The sequence below is a fragment of the Melospiza georgiana genome, chromosome 1, assembly GCF_028018845.1.
Source record: "Melospiza georgiana isolate bMelGeo1 chromosome 1, bMelGeo1.pri, whole genome shotgun sequence".
Classification (NCBI taxonomy): Eukaryota; Metazoa; Chordata; class Aves; order Passeriformes; family Passerellidae; genus Melospiza; species Melospiza georgiana.
In genome coordinates this window covers 84,088,778-84,108,480 of record NC_080430.1, presented here as the reverse complement: position 1 = coordinate 84,108,480, position 19,703 = coordinate 84,088,778, and the positions used below count along the sequence as shown (strand labels likewise).

General features: G+C 39.7%; 2 protein-coding genes across 5 annotated transcripts in view; one reads left to right on the top strand and one right to left on the bottom strand.

The window, feature by feature from the left end:
• FASTKD3 (FAST kinase domains 3) overlaps nucleotides 1-2,189 on the bottom strand; it is a 160,708-nt gene extending 158,519 nt beyond the window's left edge. For 2 of the 3 annotated variants that reach the window (XR_009115676.1, XM_058042002.1), the window contains exons 1-2: nucleotides 2,154-2,189; nucleotides 314-1,774 (exon numbers count right to left, since the gene is read on the bottom strand). Coding sequence is in view for 2 of the 3 variants with exons in the window: in XM_058042002.1 (XP_057897985.1) it covers nucleotides 314-1,745 (1,432 nt within the window). In the remaining variant the exon portion in view is untranslated. The other variant, XM_058042014.1, reaches the window with a different exon arrangement.
• A 77-nt stretch (nucleotides 2,190-2,266) lies between these two features.
• MTRR (5-methyltetrahydrofolate-homocysteine methyltransferase reductase) overlaps nucleotides 2,267-19,703 on the top strand; it is a 28,717-nt gene continuing 11,280 nt past the window's right edge. The window contains exons 1-7 of one of the 2 annotated variants that reach the window (XM_058024890.1): nucleotides 2,267-2,377; nucleotides 3,222-3,354; nucleotides 6,279-6,442; nucleotides 10,802-10,955; nucleotides 13,950-14,067; nucleotides 14,968-15,340; nucleotides 18,107-18,229. In XM_058024890.1, the coding sequence (XP_057880873.1) occupies nucleotides 6,299-6,442; nucleotides 10,802-10,955; nucleotides 13,950-14,067; nucleotides 14,968-15,340; nucleotides 18,107-18,229 (912 nt within the window). In that variant the 5' untranslated portion in view covers nucleotides 2,267-2,377; nucleotides 3,222-3,354; nucleotides 6,279-6,298. The remainder of the gene's footprint in view (nucleotides 2,378-3,221; nucleotides 3,355-6,278; nucleotides 6,443-10,801; nucleotides 10,956-13,949; nucleotides 14,068-14,967; nucleotides 15,341-18,106; nucleotides 18,230-19,703) is intronic. The other variant, XM_058024901.1, reaches the window with a different exon arrangement.

Here is a 19,703-nt window from a genome sequence, read left to right as displayed (position 1 = left end):
AAACATAGGGAACACCAAGTCACTGTTTTTTAGAAAACCAGGATTAACTGAAATAATTCTTTTAAGGAAATTCAAGTCTGTGTTTTAAAACTGTACAGTGCAATTGTCCAACTAAATGATATACATGAAAGACAATGGCAACTGTGACAAGGAAGCATCAGCCTTTGGCCTCCTGATCACAATTTTCCAGCCACTTCAATTAGGTCACTGTTGATTTGACAAATTAAATTGATAACAAATAGGCGCTTGACAAGAGACAAACTCCATAGTAGAAAGAAACATGGAACATCCCAGGAGAAATTCTGCCCCTTACCTTGAAGCTTTTGCAGAAAATAGGGACTAAATATTTTTGGCAGGAAATTTGTCGGATAACGTTGAATAAGGACACACGAGTGCAGCAGGTTCAGCAAGGTGTGAGGCTGAAAGTGCCTCAGGCGGGTATGCAGCACAGTTTCAAGCTTCCCAAACAAGGAAGAAGCACTTGGAGGGAGGTAGTTAAGGGTCCCAAATGGGATAATATATGCAGCAATCTGGTCAGTGGTAAGTCTGTCAGCACTGGAAATGAAACCTTCTGCCACTGCATCAAAGATGGGCTTTGAAAGGATCGTCTTTTCACAGCAATACTGCATGACCTTGCTGACTGTTTGAGGGTGCATAGTGTGGATGGACCTGGGGACATGTCTTTCCAGTGCCTCTGTAAAATTTTGCATTTTTTGACCAAAGTATAGGAAAGCTTCCAGAACATTTACCAGTTCATGATCTGTGAAATAGGGAACATGCTGCACTGAATGTTTACACAGTGCAGTAACTAAGAGAACTGACCGAGTCTGACGAAGAACCACCAGTGAATTCAGTATTTCACTTACAAAGTTTGGGCTCAGTTGGGAAACTGCACCTAAAGTGACACTGTTCAGTCTGTTTAGCAAGCTTTGCCATTGTTTCCCTTCCCTCACAGTCACTTCCACTATCTTATAAACCATCACTACTTCCCTGGGGCTCCAACTCTTAATGTCTCCTTCTTGCATGTGGTTCACAATTCGTTCCAGCGTGGCACAACTGGGGCTTTCTAACTCGAGCAAACTCTCCCCAAGAGCACAGAGATGTTCAGCAGTCAGCTGTCCCCTGCCAAGCCGCTCCTCGCTCTCCGAAAGCAGGCTCATCATCAGCGTACTCTGCGGGTCTATACGCAGCCTTATCAAGGCCTGCAAGGCATTCAGCAGCCCCGTGTTTGATAGGTTTGAGGATTCAAATTCAAACTGGAAGCATAATGCCCTGAAAACTTCATTCTCTAACAGCGCAGGGTTTTTAAGACCATTGTCATCCACCTCAAATTCAGAAATCTTCTGCAGGGCTGCCGAGGCCATTGTATCAGACATGACTTCTAGAGAGCTAAGAAAATATAAAATCTCTTTTGATGTACAAAGGCTGTTCAACCTCTTGAAAAATAATTGTTCATCCATCCACACATTATTTGATTTAGTACAGTTCCTCATATCTCCACAAAGATGCACAGCTTCATTAGCAGAAAGTGACTGCATCTGCAGTTGTACATGTTTTTTCCTACAAAACGTATACTGAGATTTATCTTTGACACGCATCATCCTCATGGCCACGGGGCTACAGTTTTGGGGGTTGTGCTGCCCACTGATGAAGTTCAACCTTCTGCTTAGAGTCATCAAAGCAGACCTGCTCGCTGGTGCGCTGGATGAACACAGCTGGAAACTTTTTCGGCTAATCAAAGCCATATTGAATCAAGTGAGTTCTGAAATGGTACCTAGGGGAAGAAGAACAGATATGCAGTCTGAAAAACCACCAGGGTCACTACAATGCAGAAAAACACCAACCCCAATCCTTTGGGTGGCTGGAAAGATGGGTACGATCCCGCTCCCCGAGCACGAGCACAGAGAGCAGATCACTGGGAGCGGCGATCCCCGTGTGACAGGCTGCCCCGTGCTCCCGCAAGGACACTCCGGGAGACGGACAGGGGACTTTGCCCGCCACCCCCGCGGCCGGGGCGGCACCGGCGCGGCCCCTCCATCCCCCTCGGCCCAGCACCTACTGCTGCTGCTGCTAGTGCCGCTGCCGCGGGCCGGGGCCGCGCCGCTCCGTCCCGGGGGGCACCCGGCCGTGCCGGGGCAGCGCGGCAGCCTCACCTCGGCAGCCATCACGGGCAGCGCGGCGCCTGCCGGGACCTTCCGGCGCCGCCCGCCGCCCGCCCCGGCCCTGCCCTGCCTCCTCCCCGCGCTGCCGCCCCCCGCCCCGGCCCTGCCTCCTCCCCGCGTTACCACCGCCTTTGGCAGTCGCGCAACGAGGGTTGGCACTGGCGCTTTGCTTGGAAGCGGGATTCGCGTCCGTGTCACCGGGTCCTCCAGCGCAAGTACTCCTGCTCCCCGCTCGGGGGGCACCGGGGCCGGGCGGAGCGGGTGGGCGGGGCGGAGGGTTTGTATTTCGCTGTTATATTTGTCTTGGCCCTACAATGCTTCTGGGCAAGTCGCAAGCTGTTGAAAAAGTGACTTGGGAATGGCTTCGTGGCTCAAGGCACGGTGCCACAGCCTGGGTTAAAGCCACAGAGGGGTGCGTGAAGCTCTTCTGGTTGCTGACAGAAAGAAGACGTTCTTCTAAGTTACAGAAGGGTGAACCTCCAACATGTGTGCAGCTCAGGTTAAATGAGGATCTAAGGAGTTTATCCATCTACTGATGACATAGTGAGCAGTGAGCGCACTGAAGTTTCTTGCTTTTTTTCCCCGGTCCGTGGCCGCGCAGTTGGTATCTGACCGAGCAGCTCGGTGACGTGCGCGGTCTGGCCTTGCCGCGCTGCTGCGGCGCTGCTGGGCGAGTCTCTGTTTTTTAGAAAACAGTGGGCAGCACGTGGGCTTGGTTCAGCGGCATTCCTGCAAGGATTGCCCTACACTCTGCTGCCTTTGGGAGCCGCTGGACTCCCCGCTAATCTTCCGTGGAGTGTTAGCTCTCTGACTTTTCCAAGTACTGGATCAGGAGAGCTGTAGTTTGGAATTTCATCCTTAGTTTCCTGTTGAGCCCTGGTGTGATCCAGAAAATCACAGGTTGTGTTCCCAGGTTAAACATTGTATTTTCATGTGTGTCTACTAGCACGAAAACCTGTTAAAGGCTGCTAATGTGGTAGTATTAACTTGTTACTATTAAAGTTACAGGGATTCTTCAGATAGCTCATGAATTGCCTTTTTTCCCCCTATTTATTCCAGTTGAACTTGTATCACGTAAGTGGAAGTGGCATAACATCTTTGAAGAGTGTATAAGCAGCAAAGCAAGAGCAGTGTGGGCGGCATGCTCGTCTGAGAGCAAGTGTGTTCCTGGTTTATGGTTGTTCATCTGCAGGTAGGCATGACGGATTTTTCTCTCTTTGAGCAACATCACTTGGCAGCCTGTGCACAAAGATCTTATGGCTGATGACAGAGAGAAGATATGTTTGCAGGGTAAAACTCCTCAACTTGTGCAGTTTAGATCAAATCATGATCAAAGGAATTTATTGGTCTGTTGTTGACATAATTAACTTACAGGGAATTAAATAAACTAGTCAGTTAATTGAATTATGTATTTAATTTAAGATCAAGAGTAACGATGCAAAACATACAATACTAGGCACCTGGAAAATGTCATTAAATGCCACAAATATTTAAACAGCTTTCTGATTCTAATTCCAAGGAATTATGTAATTGCGTTCTCTCCCATTGCCACAAGGATTCATTCACACTGATGCATACACATACAGTACCCTGTCTCAGGAGGTCTGCATGTGCATCTCCAGCATCATCAGCTCTTCTGGCTGTGTAGTTCTGGTTCTCCTGTTTCCACATGCTGTCTGTGAGAGGTGCAGTTGCTCCATATTTTGTGTCTCCATGCAATCTACTGGTCCATTCACCAGTGGAAAAAACCTCTAAGTTCACATCTATGCACCGAAAATGTGTGTGGCTACTTTTTGCAGCCTTTATTGTTGCTATACTAGCTGGAATAGAAAGCTCACAATGTCTTACAGGAATCCAGGCTGCTCTACCTGACCTAGGCAGAGGTCAGCACTGTTAGGGCCACATCTGACCATGTCAGACCACATCTTGGTTGCTATTACTTCTGTTGCCCTCTCCATTCCTTCTGCTGTGGCAAACTTTTGTGCTTCTCAAACATTAACAGCTTCCCAAGCTGACTCTTGTCCTAACAGAGTGGTTGGTAATGCCTGGGCTATAATGTTGGCAGATTTCTCAGTTTTTTTGTATAGACGGTTTCTGTGCTATGGTGTGATCTTTGTGGGATCTGATTATCTTTCTCCCTTTCTGAGGTAGGAGGAAGAGCGTAGTGATGAAGTGCTGCTTTGTCTTTTTTGGGTTTTGTTATTTGTGGTCAGGTGATGCCACCTGCTGACAAGAGAGTTAGGTGAAAACACAGCACATGGCCAGGATGAATCTATATTACTACAGGGATCTGAGGGTATTTAAACTGTATTTATGCTATTTTATAGGAATCATCATAATTAGCACATTTTTTCATTTGGAAAAGGAAATGTGAAAAATCATTTTGAGCATTGTTTTATTGTATACACCTTCTATGCGCACATGCACATAAACCAGTTATATAAATGAATTTATTTAAAGGTAGCTGTTCAGGTAATTACTTATAATTTTAGGTAATATATGTAATTATATACACCTTCTATGCGCACATGCACATAAACCAGTTATACAAACGAATTTATTTAAAGGTAGCTGTTCAGGTAATTACTTATAATTTTAGGTAATATATGTAATTAATTTAAAATGAAAACTAAAATGGAATTTTCTTCTACACGGTACAAGAAAATACAACGAAAACCTCAACATTTTCTAGTAATTACATTTTTCATGAAATGCACATATGATACAAGCATTCCTAAGAACCTATCACTTAGTTTTGCTACTTTTGATGTATAATTATGCTTTTTAAAAAAATTCCTGTAGGAAAAACCTTCTGGAGTAATGTGGGGAGAAATATCCTGCCATATTTATGGAGTACAGTATTCTTATACAATTGAACTATGTTTGTTTTCCCTTGAGAGAAAGAGAAAAAAGAGGTACCTTGAGTTATACAGCCACAGGTTTCCATAACTCAGTGTGTCTGTCTAGGACACTGAATGCTTTCTGTAGTTGAAACTGTGTGGAGCCAAGAGGTGAAGTGCAGCAAACTGGCATGGGAGAGGTACCTCAGATTGGGAACTGAAAATTTCTCAGTACTAATTTTAGGTACTTCAGTTCTACTGCACCTCCTTAGCAATGACAAAGTAATTTGCAATATCCACTCTAAGGACATTGTGCTTCTATCTCTTATTTACTGCTGCCTGAAGTTAAATTGGTGGTGTTCTCTGTGTCAAAATAATGGAAAACTTCTTGCATTCAGATTTTCATGGGACAGGTGAATGGATAAGGATATGCATCTCATTCATCCTGCTGCTTGCAAGGGACTTGGTGACACCACAACAGATTTCTCTAAGACTGTCTCTTACTTTTAGGAGAATAAAACCCCAAAGAGTCAATTCTTTAGTTCACAGAATCACAGAGTAGTCTGTGTTGGAAGGGACCCAGAAGTATCACCAAGTCCAACTCCTCCAAAGTGAATGGCCAATATGGGGATCGAAAGCAACACCTTGGTGTTATTAGCATTGTGTTCTGAGCAGCTGAGCTAACCTCAGGGTAAGGTTGCACTTGTGTAAGGAGCTCCCTTTTGAAATACAAGATTGAAGTCAGTGTTTGTGCTCCAAGATACATAGTGGACAATAAAGTGTAAAGTCATTGCAGCAAAAAATACTGATTTCAGAAAAGAAGAAACAGAGAATTTAAATTTTTTTCATCAGAATTTTAGTTTGACTTTACCAGGTCTGTGTTTTGTTTTGTTTTCAAAGACAGCTCGGAAAAGTGAACAAAGCAGTCACTAAATTGAAATGGAAAATATATAATAATATAATAAAAATAGTATGTATTTAATTTTAGAAGTTTTCATGTTATATGGGTTACAAACTAAATTCTTGATATCAGAGATATTGTTACATTACTGGAGCATCAAGGCAGTACAGCACATAGCGCCAACACCACATATCCTTTGCAACCTGATCTACAAAGCTTGCTTGTGAGAAATGGCTTCACTTCAGAGCAGATCCCTCATTTCCAAGTTAAACACTGATGCTGCTATCTTTATTTCTTTTTAATCTCATAAGCAAAGTAAAATCTTGCTTTTCTGCTTACATAACATTCACATTTTAATTATTTTTTCCCCTGCAGTATTTCTAAAAAAAAATAAGATGTGCTGTGAGTCAAAAAGGAGATTTTTGCTCCTCTATGCAACACAGAAGGGGCAGGCAAAAGCCATAGCTGAGGAAATATGGCAGCAAGCAGGTGCCCATGGACTTGAAGCTGATATGCACTGCATAAGTGAAATGGATAAGGTGAGATACTCCATGCTGTTTTGAAAAATATGTATTGAAGCACTGAATTCTTCTTCACATGCTAAAGTGGTGGCTCCAGACGTCACAAAGGCTAGCAGATGCACCCACCTGAAAAACACCATCTACTGTCAAATTCTTGTTCTTTGTGAATCAGTAATTTCAACCAATGCTCACAGTTGCTTAATAGTCTTCTGCCAAAGATAAATCTTATGATTTTTCTTACTGGAACTGTAAATTAATAAGTTTTTATCTCTCTTCTAACAATGATTGAGTGACTTCTTGAAAACTTTCTATGTATGCAGTAGTGAATAAATTCTGTATTTACAGGTCAGGTCTGCTGTTACTAGAAATTATGCTTTTTCTTCTTGTTTTTTCTGGGAGTTTTTTTGTTTGTTTTTTTGTGGGGTCTTTTGTTTGTTTAGTTAGGGTTTTTTTTTCTTTTGTTGCATTGATGTTTTGTGTTGTGTTAACTGTGGACTCCACCATGTCCTGGAGCTTTTGTGGGTCTTCTTATGTTGCTTAGCATATGCACTCATTTCAATTCCCACAGGACTCACTTCAAGTTATGTTCTAGAACAAAATAAAATGCTTGGCTGGGACAAGGAAGTGGCTTTTTATTACTTGGTGTTATCCAAGAGTAAGAAAGCTTAGTTCTGTAACTGAAAGCATTACGGACTGTAATTTCCTTTACAAAGTACTCTCAACTGTATGCCTTCAAACAAAACCATATAAAAAACAAACAATAAAAACTTGATAGCCTGGTATTTCATATGAGATGAGGAGAAAATAACATTTAAAAGAGTTTTTTTCATGCACTTGAAAATGTGAGACATTTTGAGTGAATGTATACTAAGTACAGAGCTGAGTGTTAGAAAGAGAGTCTTATGCAGCCAGCATGGAATGTGAAGATTCTCTTTATATTCTTGTATTTCATTTCTTCTGCATTTGACAGGTTTGGAGATTAGTTTCATGAAGGTGATAGTCAGAATATTTCTAGCCCTATTATTGGCCTGCCACTTAAATAAATGTATTTTGCCAAATTTGGCAAGACAATTCAGAGCTGCAAATTAATTATGAATTGAGAATCTGAGAATTGGGCATTGAGGAAAAAAGTGACTTCTGCAGCTTTGTAAGTCTTGTCACAGATAAGCTTCTAGTTTTTTCCCTACTTGTCAGTTAGAAGGTCTGTCTTTATGTAGCTTTTGGGTATTTTCAGACCTTGTGAAGGTCTATGGAGGGAGTAGGTGGTTACAGAGCCAGTAATAGTAATACTTGCTATTCAACAGTGAGTGGTCAGATACTGCTCAGGTCTCAGGAACACTGGCTGTTTCCAAGTAGTGTCTCTCACCTACAGTCCCAGGGGTGAGATAAGGTCATAAATCTTTAGTTGATTATGGCGATTACATTTTATGAAGACTGAAATGAAGTGGAAGTGAGGAGCAGTAAAAAATGGGAGGCTAAATGGAAATCATGTTGGGTCACAGTGTGTGTAGTCAGCCTTGGATGAATTATCTGAATAAGTACATTTGTCATGATATGTATTATTCTGGATGAGACAAACCTGGCTGCTTTGAGCCCGTCCTCTTCTTTCAGCAACCATGCACAGCTTGAGCAGGCTGCTCACTGCTCTTGTGTGGCGTTGCTGTCCTCAGCTGAGGAGAATGTTTGAAGGAAAGAGAAAGAGTGAGACAAAGCTGAAATACAAAGGATACAGGAGAAAGTGGAAGGTAGAGTAAAAACTTTGTAGTTGTGTTAGGTTCTTGCTGGTCTGGTAATGTAGCAAACCTCACAGTAATTGACACATGTCGCAGTACGACACGGAATGAACAACACTCACACACTGAGATGTCCAAGGCAAAAAAGGTGTGTTTGTTTCTGGACCTCGATATTTATAGAATTTTAAAAGTGCCCATGGATTGGAGGATGAAGTTGCCACCTCTCCAACCACACTGGTCAAACCAACAGTCCCATCAATTCTCTCCTCCTCCAGAAAGGAAGCAAAACAATCATTATTTACATGAAAAGTGCATGAGAAACTCCATTACAAAAATACAAACGTCAGAAAGCTTAGAAGAAGTTTAGAAGAACAAAGCAACAGACACAAATTATTGCAGAACCTGTATCACTAAATGTTTAGTTTTCAAAAATATCCAAGTTTGCAGATGAAAATCTGCAGTGGAGTAAGCAATAACATAGTGAGTTAATCATTCTTCTGTTCTAATACACCACTTCATACTTTCTGAGCTTGTATCTTTTTTGGTTTTTTTTTAGTGGAGCTCATTTTAGTGTATATTCTCATGTGATACTAGTAGACCCTTACTTTCTTTACTTCAAGAATTTGCTTTTCTTTGTGAATGTGGTAGTCACCTGTGGCAATGCACTGCAGAAGCTCTGGGTCTGTGTTATCAAATCAGCTGTGGAAGCTTTGAAAATATGACTCCTTATTGCAACAGGACCCTTAAGGCCTTTTTTTTGTACAACTTAGAGTTCAGTTTTGAAAGTGTCAGGATTTTGTGAGTACTTGGGGTTTGCCTGAACGTTGTAAAAGACAAAAGCTGTGTTTGGAAAGTTCCTGGGCCACAACTCATTGAAGTCTGGCAAAGTGCCCTGGGAATATCATTGCATGTTTACTCTGTTTACTTGTGCTTCTCTAGACTTCTGCTGTAGGCCACTGTCAGAGGCAAGACACATAGTAATTTAAGTTTACCATGCAACTGCTTTTAGCTTCTTCAGGAAAGATTTGGAAACACTGCCAAAAGGAAAACTGCTTTAGTCTATTTCTGTGTATTCCTGGCCTTTTTGGGTTGTAGGTGTCAGGTAATTTTTTATATGGCTTGACAAGGAGATAAAGTTTGAGTGATTTATTGAGGGAGGTGTTTAGAACATAACTCCTCAAAATCTGAAGTTTTGAATTTCAGTCTTGAAACTGCTCTGAGTGAAACACAGCACCTCTTGCAATCTTTCTATTTTCTCATAGTCCTGTTATTTTTATTAAACTTAGAGGGCTGGGAAATGATTTAAACTATAACCCACAGGGAGCAGTAGAAGCAGCTTAGGTTATTATGGCAAAAAGGAGGCTAAGGAATGCTCTAATAATAGCCTGTGTGAGCCAAACTGGACAACAGGAGACCAAATCCATTGGGTGCTGCCTGATAAACTCAGATTTGACACTGGTGGAGAAGTTCTGCATGGAAGAAGCTGCCCAGAAAAGGGAAATCTCTACCCTGAGGAGTTTTCAAAATTCAGCCAGTTATAGCTGACCGAGTGCAGCGCTGTCTGTTAGTCGCACTTGAGGCATGGGGTGGGAATAAGGGGTCTCCAGAGGTCACTCCCAAGCACTGGATTGGAGCTGTGTGTCACACATGTCACTACCCATGGGCCATAGGGTGCTGCAAGAGCCATTTGTATGGGTGACCTGAGTGACAGCACATTGGGACAGTGCTGCAGCCTGCTAAAGATGGGATAGTCAAAGATTCTGAGGACTTTTTAATGAGAAGTAATAAATTGAGATGTGAATTTATGGAGCTGACACACTGTAGTCCCTACTACAGACAGTTCTTTGAAGCTGGTATAATGGGAGTAGCCCCATGAAACTCTGGGAAATGCAGGAGACCAGTATTAGCAAAGGAGTGACAAATTAATTGGAGGAAGGGTGAGTGGGCCAAAATTAATTAGACTGTGGAGCACGGTGTCTGATTATCACTCTTCAGAGTTACCTTAATTCTCCCAAAAGCACTGGCGGTATTTTGGGGTGTAATGATCTCAAACGTCTTTTCCAACTTAGTTAATTCTGTGATACTGTGATTCTGTAGCATGGAAGTTATCAAACAGGACCAAATGATACTTAATGGAACTTAGAAATTATCCCTTCAGTTTGTATGGCCACACCCCACTTATCTGTGTGAAATCATGAGGATTATGGCTGTTTGGCTGTGATTATATATACAAAAATACTTTTTCCACTTGACACATAAAATATTGTAAGAACTGTGTATTTAAGCTGAGTGCAGCTGTGAAGTATTCTTCATGTATCTACTAGCCTGCTCAAAATGCTGCCCTTAGACATCTGTATATGGGATCATAGGATATGTCAGGTTGGAAAAAGCTTTATGATGTCATCTTGCAGCAAGGTCATTTGAGGTCAGAGCAGCTTCTTCAGGGCTTTATCAAATTTGGTCTTGAAAGCGCTAAATATGATCATAAGTTGCATCCCCAAAATTGCTTGTAATTATACTTGAAAGACTTATAATATACTTCCATGTACACTTGGGAAGAAGAAAGGTGGGAGATAGAGTATCTAAGGCCCACAATTATGTATCAAATGGCACCTTGTAACTTAACTTGTTCTATTGCTTGTAGTATAACCTGGAAACAGAAAAGGACCCTGTAGTTATTGTTATTTCCACTACTGGGACAGGAGAGCCACCAGACACTGCCCGCAAGTTTGTGAAGAAAATTCAAGACAAGACCTTGCCTCCTGACCATTTTGCACATCTCCAGTATGGATTGCTAGGTGACTTAGTATTTTCTTTATTATTGCAGAACTTGTCTGTCAGTGAATAATTTTTATATTTCATTTATTTCTGAAGAGGTGGTTTGGGCTTTTTTAAGTGCCTATAAAACATATAAGCATTATAAAAAATTTATTTTTATAAACAGCAGTTTTATGTAATGTCCTCTATGAGCAATAAAGGGAAAACATCACAAAAATTATCTGAATGTAAGCTACCAATGTAATTTTTTACAGCTTAATTTTCTCTCTGCATAAAAATTATATGATATAAACTATCTATAGCTGTTTGAAGTTTAAATTTCATGTCAAGTTTCTACAGAGATTTGTAAACTAGATTAGTTTACTTGGTTGTGTGAGTCATTGAGCATTTTTCTCTACAGAGGAAGAGGCAGTATAAAATGTTCTTAAATCTTCCATCTCTTTAAATTTGCAATAATACTTTAGTTTTGAATGTTGTACTCGTCAAGAGAATGAATGTACCTTCGGCTTAAAAATGGATAAGCAAAATACAGATTTGGCAAAATGCATGATGTATGTTGAGCTGATTGTAAGCTTAGTTTGTTCAGTTTTCAAATTTCATTTATAAACAAACTCCAGAAATGTCTATTTAAACGTAGGTTATTTTTACCTGACAAGTAATTTGATAGATGGGAGTAAGAAAACTTCTAAGTTTCTAATAAGGAAGGGACCCATTAGTAGGAAATTTCTACCGGATATATAATGTGGAAGTCTGAACTATATGCATCCTAATCATGTAGCATTTTGAGAAGTTATTATGCTATTGCCTAGTTACACATAACAGTTTGTGAAATGGGCAGGTTTTTCACAGCTGACTGCATGCATATGTGTATATGTAAAGATAAGTATTATATTAATCCTGAATTTTATTATGGCAGAAATTATTGTGGTGTCTAAATTACCATGTGATTCAAGTTTAGCAAGGTGTCAGTCCTAAAATACTTTCATGGTGTCCATCTAAATTGGTCCAATCAAATGTTTGCTCTAAATACTGTACTTTAGAGAAAGCAAAAGTCCTCTTAAAAGGAAAAAAAAAAAAAAAGAAACGTGTGTTGAAAGGAGAGGGGAATGCTCCATTATTAGTTGGCATCATGGTTTAACCACAGCCAGAAACCAAGAGCCACCCAGCCGCTCTCTCCTTCCCCCAAGTCCTCCCTAGTGGGAAGGAGGTGTGAATAGGAAGCGTAAAAGTGATTACACTTGTGGATTGAGATAATTACAATTTAATAGGGAAGGCAAAAGCCATGAACACAATTAAAGCAAAACAAGGAATTCAGTCACCCTTCCCCATGGGCAGGCAGCCATCTCCAGCAAAGCAGAGCTCCAGCAAAGCAGAGCTCTATTCAGTAGCAGTGGTTTGGGAAAATAAATGCCATCACTGCATATGTCCTCCCATTGCCTCTTCTTTGTCCAGCTCTATGTGCTGAGCATGATGCCATGTGGTCTGGGATGTCCCTTTGGTCATTCTGAGGTATCGACGCTTTTTCCACCGCAAGTCCAAAGTACAGCCCCATACTAGCTGTGATGAGGAAAACTAGCACTGTTTCAGCCAAAACCAGCACAAGTGGAAATAATCTAAATCTTGTGGTTTGAAATTGCACACAAGAAAGGGTCAGGCTGTGGAAAATTATGATAGAAGAGTGAAACAGTGGTGTAGATTACTTAAGGATTTTGTGAAGATGGACCTAAACCCAGTCGTCTTTAGGATTGCTGGGCAAATATCTCTAAAAGGATGATTGATCATTTTTGTGGGGTGGCTCAGTGATTTGGTTGACCTCTTAAAATCTTGGATCTTCCATGGACATAACCTCCTGAGTGCCTGTTCAACTGGTAACAAGGACCATCTTCATCTAAAACAGCTTCATAACAATTAAGAAGCAGAAAACCCAGTGCAGGTGAAACAAGATCTGCAAAGAAATCTTTGATGCCTGCAGAGGAAGTTGCTGGACTTTTGTCCCTCATGCAGATGTTTCAGCTTTCTTCTTGTTTAACATCACTGCTATGTTTGATCCTTTCTTTCCCTTCAAGTTTCTAATACTTTTTAATTTCTTTTAATACTCTCACATGTTGTTGACATTATTAACAACTTCATCCTGATAGATCAATTATTTTGATAATTCACACGTAGTTTATTAGCTTTCAGTTCCTTATATTTTTCCTGTTAGAGGAATTTTGTATATTTTAAAAGCCTCAAACTAAAGCAGTATTCTTCTGACATGTGAAATACTGAAAGCAAAGTGTTTTCAGGGTATTTCTCTGTCTTACATTTGGTAAGAAGGGAGACAGTTTTGCAGCCCTGTTTTGGGACAAAAACAATTTTTTTTGAAATTCATATACATGTATCTATATTTCAATGTAGCCTCTGAATAATACACTTACATATGCAAGTGTTTAAGTATATCTAGATAGTATAATTAAAATTATCATGGAATCATAGAAGGCCTTTGTTGGACAGGGCCTTTAAGATCATCCAGTTCCAATCCCCTGCTGTGGACAGGGACACCTTCCATTAGACTGGGTTGCTCAAAGTCCCATCCTGTGTGATCTTGAACGCTTCAGGGATGAGGCATCCACAACATCTTTGGGCAACCCGTGCCAGTGCCTCACCACCTTCACAATAAAGAATTTCTTTCTAGCATCCAATCTAAACCTACTCTTGGTTTGAAGCCATTCCTTCTTGCCCTGTCACCACATGTCCTTGTAAAAATCCCCCATATCTTTCTTGTAGGCTCCCTTTAGGTACTGGAAGGCCACAGTTAGGTCACTCCAAAGCCTTCTCTTTTCAAGGCTGAACCAATTATTTCACCTTTCCTCCGAGGAGTGGTGCTCCATCCCTCTAATCATCTTGGTGCCTCTTGTGGGCTTGCTCCAACATACCTGATTCTTCTGTTAGCCTGCAAGAAAAGTCTGTCCTGACTTTGTGTAGCCTGGGAGGCTGCCTGGTTGACATGATTCCTCTTTCCTTGAATTTGCTAGGTCTGGGAGACTCAGAGTACATGTTCTTCTGTAATGGGGGAAGGACAGTAGACCGACGGCTTCAAGAACTTGGTGCCCAACACTTCTATGACACAGGATTAGCAGATGACTGTGTAGGGTAAGAGCTGGATGGGTTTGGATTTTATTTCTTCATTATGAAATATTTGTATAGGCATTTGACTAAATGTTCTGAACTGTTTGAGGTCCATTAAAGCTGGATACTCAGCACCTCCTAGAAATGAGTTCTGCCTGAGCACACGATGCCTTTTCAGTCTCAATTGCCATTAAGTAAAATCTCATTTTTAAAGTGTAATGCCTGGAAAATTAGTATGTAGCAGTTCTAGAAATTAAATAAGTCAGAGTAAGTAGAGGGGTTTGAAAATGTAGTTTCTTTTTTCTTTTTTTTTTTCATTTTTTTCATATTTCTCTTTTGGGCATGGGCAGAGGATCACTTTAGAGTAATTATATAAAAAGATTTCTCTCTTTGCTGTAGAGGAATTATGTAAGAAAACACCTCCCTGTTTTGCTATTCTTTCTGGCCAGTAGGCTGTAGTCTTGGCTTAGTTATTTTGAACTGCTGCTTTTATTAGTTCTGTGCAAGGCAGTTGAACACAAACATTGTCATAACCATAAAACTTATCTCTTGTGTTCTGAAGTAATAGAAATGGGCCATTAGTGTAAGCTATTGATGTTGCTATTGCACAATGAAAAGTTGCATATTCTGCTGCCATTCCTTCAACTTTCTGTCATAAAGTTCAGCGTATGAAAATAAAAATGAGAAACTGTTGGAAGAGCAAGGCTGTTACACATTTTAGACTCTGTAAATTTACATAGTGGTAACAGCTAAATATTTTTTTACAAAGGAGTAATCTTGATAACAGCTGCAGATATATATTAGAAATGGAAAGTGAATAGTGTTTTTTGCTTTTGTGGTTTTTCATTATCTGTAAATTATCAGTCCAGGAAGTCACAACAATTCATCCATACATTTTTTCTTTTTTTTCTCCTCCATTCCCAGATTGGAATTAGTGGTTGATCCTTGGATTGATGGACTTTGGCTTGCTCTCAAGGAAGCATTACAATTGCAGAAAGAGAAAGAAGGCATGAACAATGCTGTCAATCCTGTTTCCAGCTCTCCCTCTACAGCTCCACATGCTGTGCATGAGCTAAAGTTAAGCTCTGAAGTACAGAACTTGAAGCTAGAAGATGAGGAAGCAAGGGGTTCTGATACTCTATCACAGAAACTGGATGACATCAATCATGTGGCTCCAGCTGGAGATGCCAAACCTTCACTCGCTCATTCTGTCCCTCCTGTCTCTCAGTCTGCTCTTAATATTCCTGCCCTGCCACCAGAATATATAGAGGTGGAGTTTCAGGACACCCAGGGTGAGGTAAGGACTTCCCTTTGAGTGATGGAAGCCTCTAACTCTTGTAGGGGGTATGAGTGTATACTCCTACATGAGGCTCAAAAGAGCAAGTGAATGCTTACATAATGGAGATGTGTCCCCAGTGCAGGAGGCTTTTGAATTTTAAGTAAAAAGTCCATTTATACTGAATGTAGGTGCCACCATATGGGTTATGGACACTTATGTCAAGATATAATTCAGCTAATAGGCCAGTTGGTATTGCATTGTCAGGAAGGCAAGAATTCAAATCCTCTGTGGCTTATAACAGTGAAAACATCTTGCTGTAGTGAGGAGCACAGTAAAGTTTCTGTTCAAATTTTTTGTCCTTTCAGAACACACTAAGAGGCTGTAAAATTGCTCAAAATCTTGCTGCATACTTAGTAATGAAGAAACTTGTCATTGTGAAAATAAGATCCTTATTGTACTGAGGGAAATGGAAGATGAACTGTAGATCAAAAGCTGGTATGCTTTTCCTAGTGAAGCCATATTGAACAAAGACCTGCTGTACTAAGAGAAGAATTATCATGAGCTGGAAATCACCTCCTGTTGGCGGGAGTGACTCAGCTTTTCTGGTTGCCTGCAGAGTGCAGATGTTTCAGTTATCCATGCAAGGAAGCAGTGAAGCCTGGCTGCTCTTTAAATGACAGGGAGCCAGGAGCTGAGTGTGGTAAGAAATCCAGCATTGCTATCCACTATCTAAGCAGTGCAAAGCAGGAGGTGACAGCCTGGATCAGCCAAGGGTGCAGATCCTCAGGCAGGTTTGTGGGAATCTTGGCCCAAGCCAAGAAACTGGTCTCAAGATCTAGACCTGGATCAACTTTCATGACCATGAAAGTCCTTTAGTATCTTCAGATGCTGACATTCTCTGTTGAGACTGTTAATGGAAATGCTGAGAGAATCACTTAGTCTGGCTAATATAATTATGGAAGAGTGTATGGATTTAAACACTGGATAATTTTGCATCTCTTTTAAACCTCGTACTGTTGGTTTTGCTCAGGTTGTTGAATTTAATAATCAAAATTCTTCAGGTTTATGATTTAGAGGTGCTCTTCTATTAAAGAGTAATAGTTGGGTTCAATGTGCTGCTACAGTCCTTAAAAGAGCCCATTTTCTTAAAGTCAGCATTTATGCAGACTGATCTCTGAAATAGTTTATAGTTAATAGTTAATAGTTTATTTTTCTAATACTGATGCCCTTTCTGTATATAGAAAAATAAGTTAATTATGCATTGGAACAGCAAATGAAAAAAGCTGAATCTGCTAATCTGGAAATCAGTGACAGATTAAAGATAATAGTCCAGATTTCATATATAGAACAGGGCGATCATCTTGAGCACTGGAAAAAATCAAATGCATGTTTATGGATTTTTTTTCCTTTGGAACTATTTTTGACATAGTTGGATAGATCTTGTCAACAAGTAGGTTCTATGTAGGGTCATGTTTGGTTTTGCAAGTATCACGCAATTCATGTGCTTTTTTGGTATCTCACATTGCAACAGCAGCTATGGATATTTTTTACCAAGCAGAGCTGAAGTTGGTTTGTTTTGAAATTCATCAAGGTGAGGTTTGGCTATTTCCAAGCAGAGACTCGCTGCCATTTAAAGAAGGCCTGATACATGATCTCTCCAGTTACTTAAAATGATCTTTTCTTGGGCTTTTGAGTCTCAGGGTTGAATTAGCAAGTTGCTACATACTAATACCAGGGCAGAATAGTGAGTTGGTCTAAAGCATTTCTGGGAAGTGTAAGATAATGCAATTTAGCTTAAATCTTGATTTCATTATGCCTTGAATTTGACTTGGAGAGAATACAAATGTAGACAGTTACAGCAGTCCAGTTGATGCACAATGACTTGATATGGCCCAAGCTATTAATCACCATGTCAAAATCCTAAGAAAACAAAGAAACTTCCAACTGTTGGTCTCAAGTGATGCTCTTGTCTCCTTTTTTAAATAGGAGATCTTCAGAATAACATCCTATTGGTAGGATGATTCTTTTACATTTGACAGAGTATTGTTAAAGGCATTTGGTATCCCTCCTGCCTCTTTTTATTTTTGTCTGCATTGATGTCAAATGAAACTTGCTTACTATAGTGATGGAAAAGTGAGGGCTGTATTCTGATCAGCCTTTGACATATGTGATCTGGAATTACTCTTGTGCCCATTTGTCATACTTGGGGCACATTCTAACCTGTCTAGAAATGTTGTGTTATAACATGATGCTGTCTTGTAGAGTGGGTTTTGCTCATTAGCTCTAATTTAAAAATCCTTTTATAAGTTGCCTGTAATAGTAGACCCCAAATGGACCCCAAACCCTTAAGCTGTAAACCTGCAATGATGTAACTTCTGTTCTGACTTCTTATGTTCATTCTATACACCTAATAATCCTTTAATTAGGCAGGAGTTTTCTGGGGTTTAACATAAATGCAATTCTCTAATTGGCTATTTTCAAGGCAGTTCTTAAAAAATGAAACAGCTCGCTGCATTTGATAATAATGTAGGCCCATTAGACTGTTCAAGCCTACTGACTTTTTGTAATTGAATATATGCCAGTTATTGTTTAGATGTGATTTTTTTTAAAAAGAGCAAAACACTATATGTGTATAAAAGAGTCATGTTTTTCCTTATTGTTTTGAGTTGTTTTCTAAGATTGCTTCAAAAACAACCTGTACCACACCAATTCCTGTATGTCATAATAAGATGTCATAAAGCTGATTTGCATTTTTAGTGTAAGTTTTTGTGTTGTCTTTTTCAGAATCCGCATCTGTCTTCACTTATCTCAGAGGGAAGAACCTTTGAAGTGCCAGTTACAAAAGCAGTTCAGCTCACTAGGGAAGATGCAGTAAAGACTGCATTGCTCTTAGAGCTTGATATTGCAGTAAGTTGGTGATGGCTTTTTCTTTAGTGGGTTAAAATAAAGGGGGAAAAACATGTGTGTTATGTATAGTAACTGAGGGGGGAAAATTATTTATTTGACTGTTCAAAAAGAAAAAATACTTCTGTATTCAATAGGATGTCAGCTTATGCTGATCCATTTTGTAAATGTAAAGGTTAATTTATTTGCTGAAAAACAGGACTCCATGGAAGTCAAAACAGGAGCAAAGTGTCAAGTTAATTACTTTGTTGTTCCATGGATATCATATTGAGTGAAATATCTTTATGAAGGGAATTTGCAGTGGAGAAAGCCAGTCAGAGAGTATTAAAAACGAGTAATTGTTCAGTTTTTAAGTATACATCTTGAAGGATATTCATAAACTATATAGTAAATTGTGGCTGTTTATTATGGTGGGTAATCTACACAAGTAGTAATTTCATTAACAGTATCAAGCAGTAGGAATTAGCTCTTGAGCACTGTTTCTGCCTTTGCTATTCATTTGCTCTGCCTTGTTAACATGATACTCAAACTGTCAACCTTGGTTACCCTCTGTTAGAAAACTGGTTTAGTTTATTCAGTGAAGATCATATTAAAAAGCTGGTTTAGTTTATTCAGTGAAGATCATATTTTGTACTGGTTTGAAGATGAAAGGCAGGCAGAGAATGCTTGATATTACTTTATAGGAATCTTGAAAAGGAAAAAATGTTACTTTTGAGTGGTTTCCCAAATTGATAGAATATTATTTTTGGGATATTATGATTTTTGACAGCACCTTTTGTTGGACTCTCTTAGCCTCATCTGTCTCAATATACATGAGACATCTTTAAATCTCAGTTATAAATAGATTCTGTTAAGTTTCGAGCAACTGATTCTTTGAGCGACATGGTTTTTTGCATGTATTGGTATGTATATATGTATATATGTATGCATTCTGTCATCAGCCCTCACTGAAAATATAAGCATTTTCTTGCCTTTTTCACCTAAAATTGCTAGTCTGTATATGCAGGTCACTCATGTGATGCATGAGGGAAACATAATGATGCAAGTATAATTCTGCATGTTCTTTAACAGGCAGGAGCTTGAGTTGCACACAATAGTTTCAGCAGTTGCACACAAGAATCTCAGCTAATCTACCTAAACTAGAATCTAGGTCTTAAGATTTGAATTTTCACTATGCTCTTGTTTGTTTTGTTTTTTTTTTTTTCTTTTCTTCTTTTCCTCCAAAAAATTAAAGGAATTCTGGTCATTTCTGTCACTAATTCATCAAATAGTTGATCCAGCAAATTTTCTTTTAGTGATGATGTGTATCTACAAAAAGTTACATTAATTATGAGGACTTAATTTCTCTGCTATTCTCCAACCAGAAAATGTAGAACATCAGTAATTAATGATCTGAGCTGATTATATAACACAACCTCTTAATACGTATTTATTTTCTTTCTGTTTGGGCTGCTCAGCAGTTCTCATTAAAGAGTGT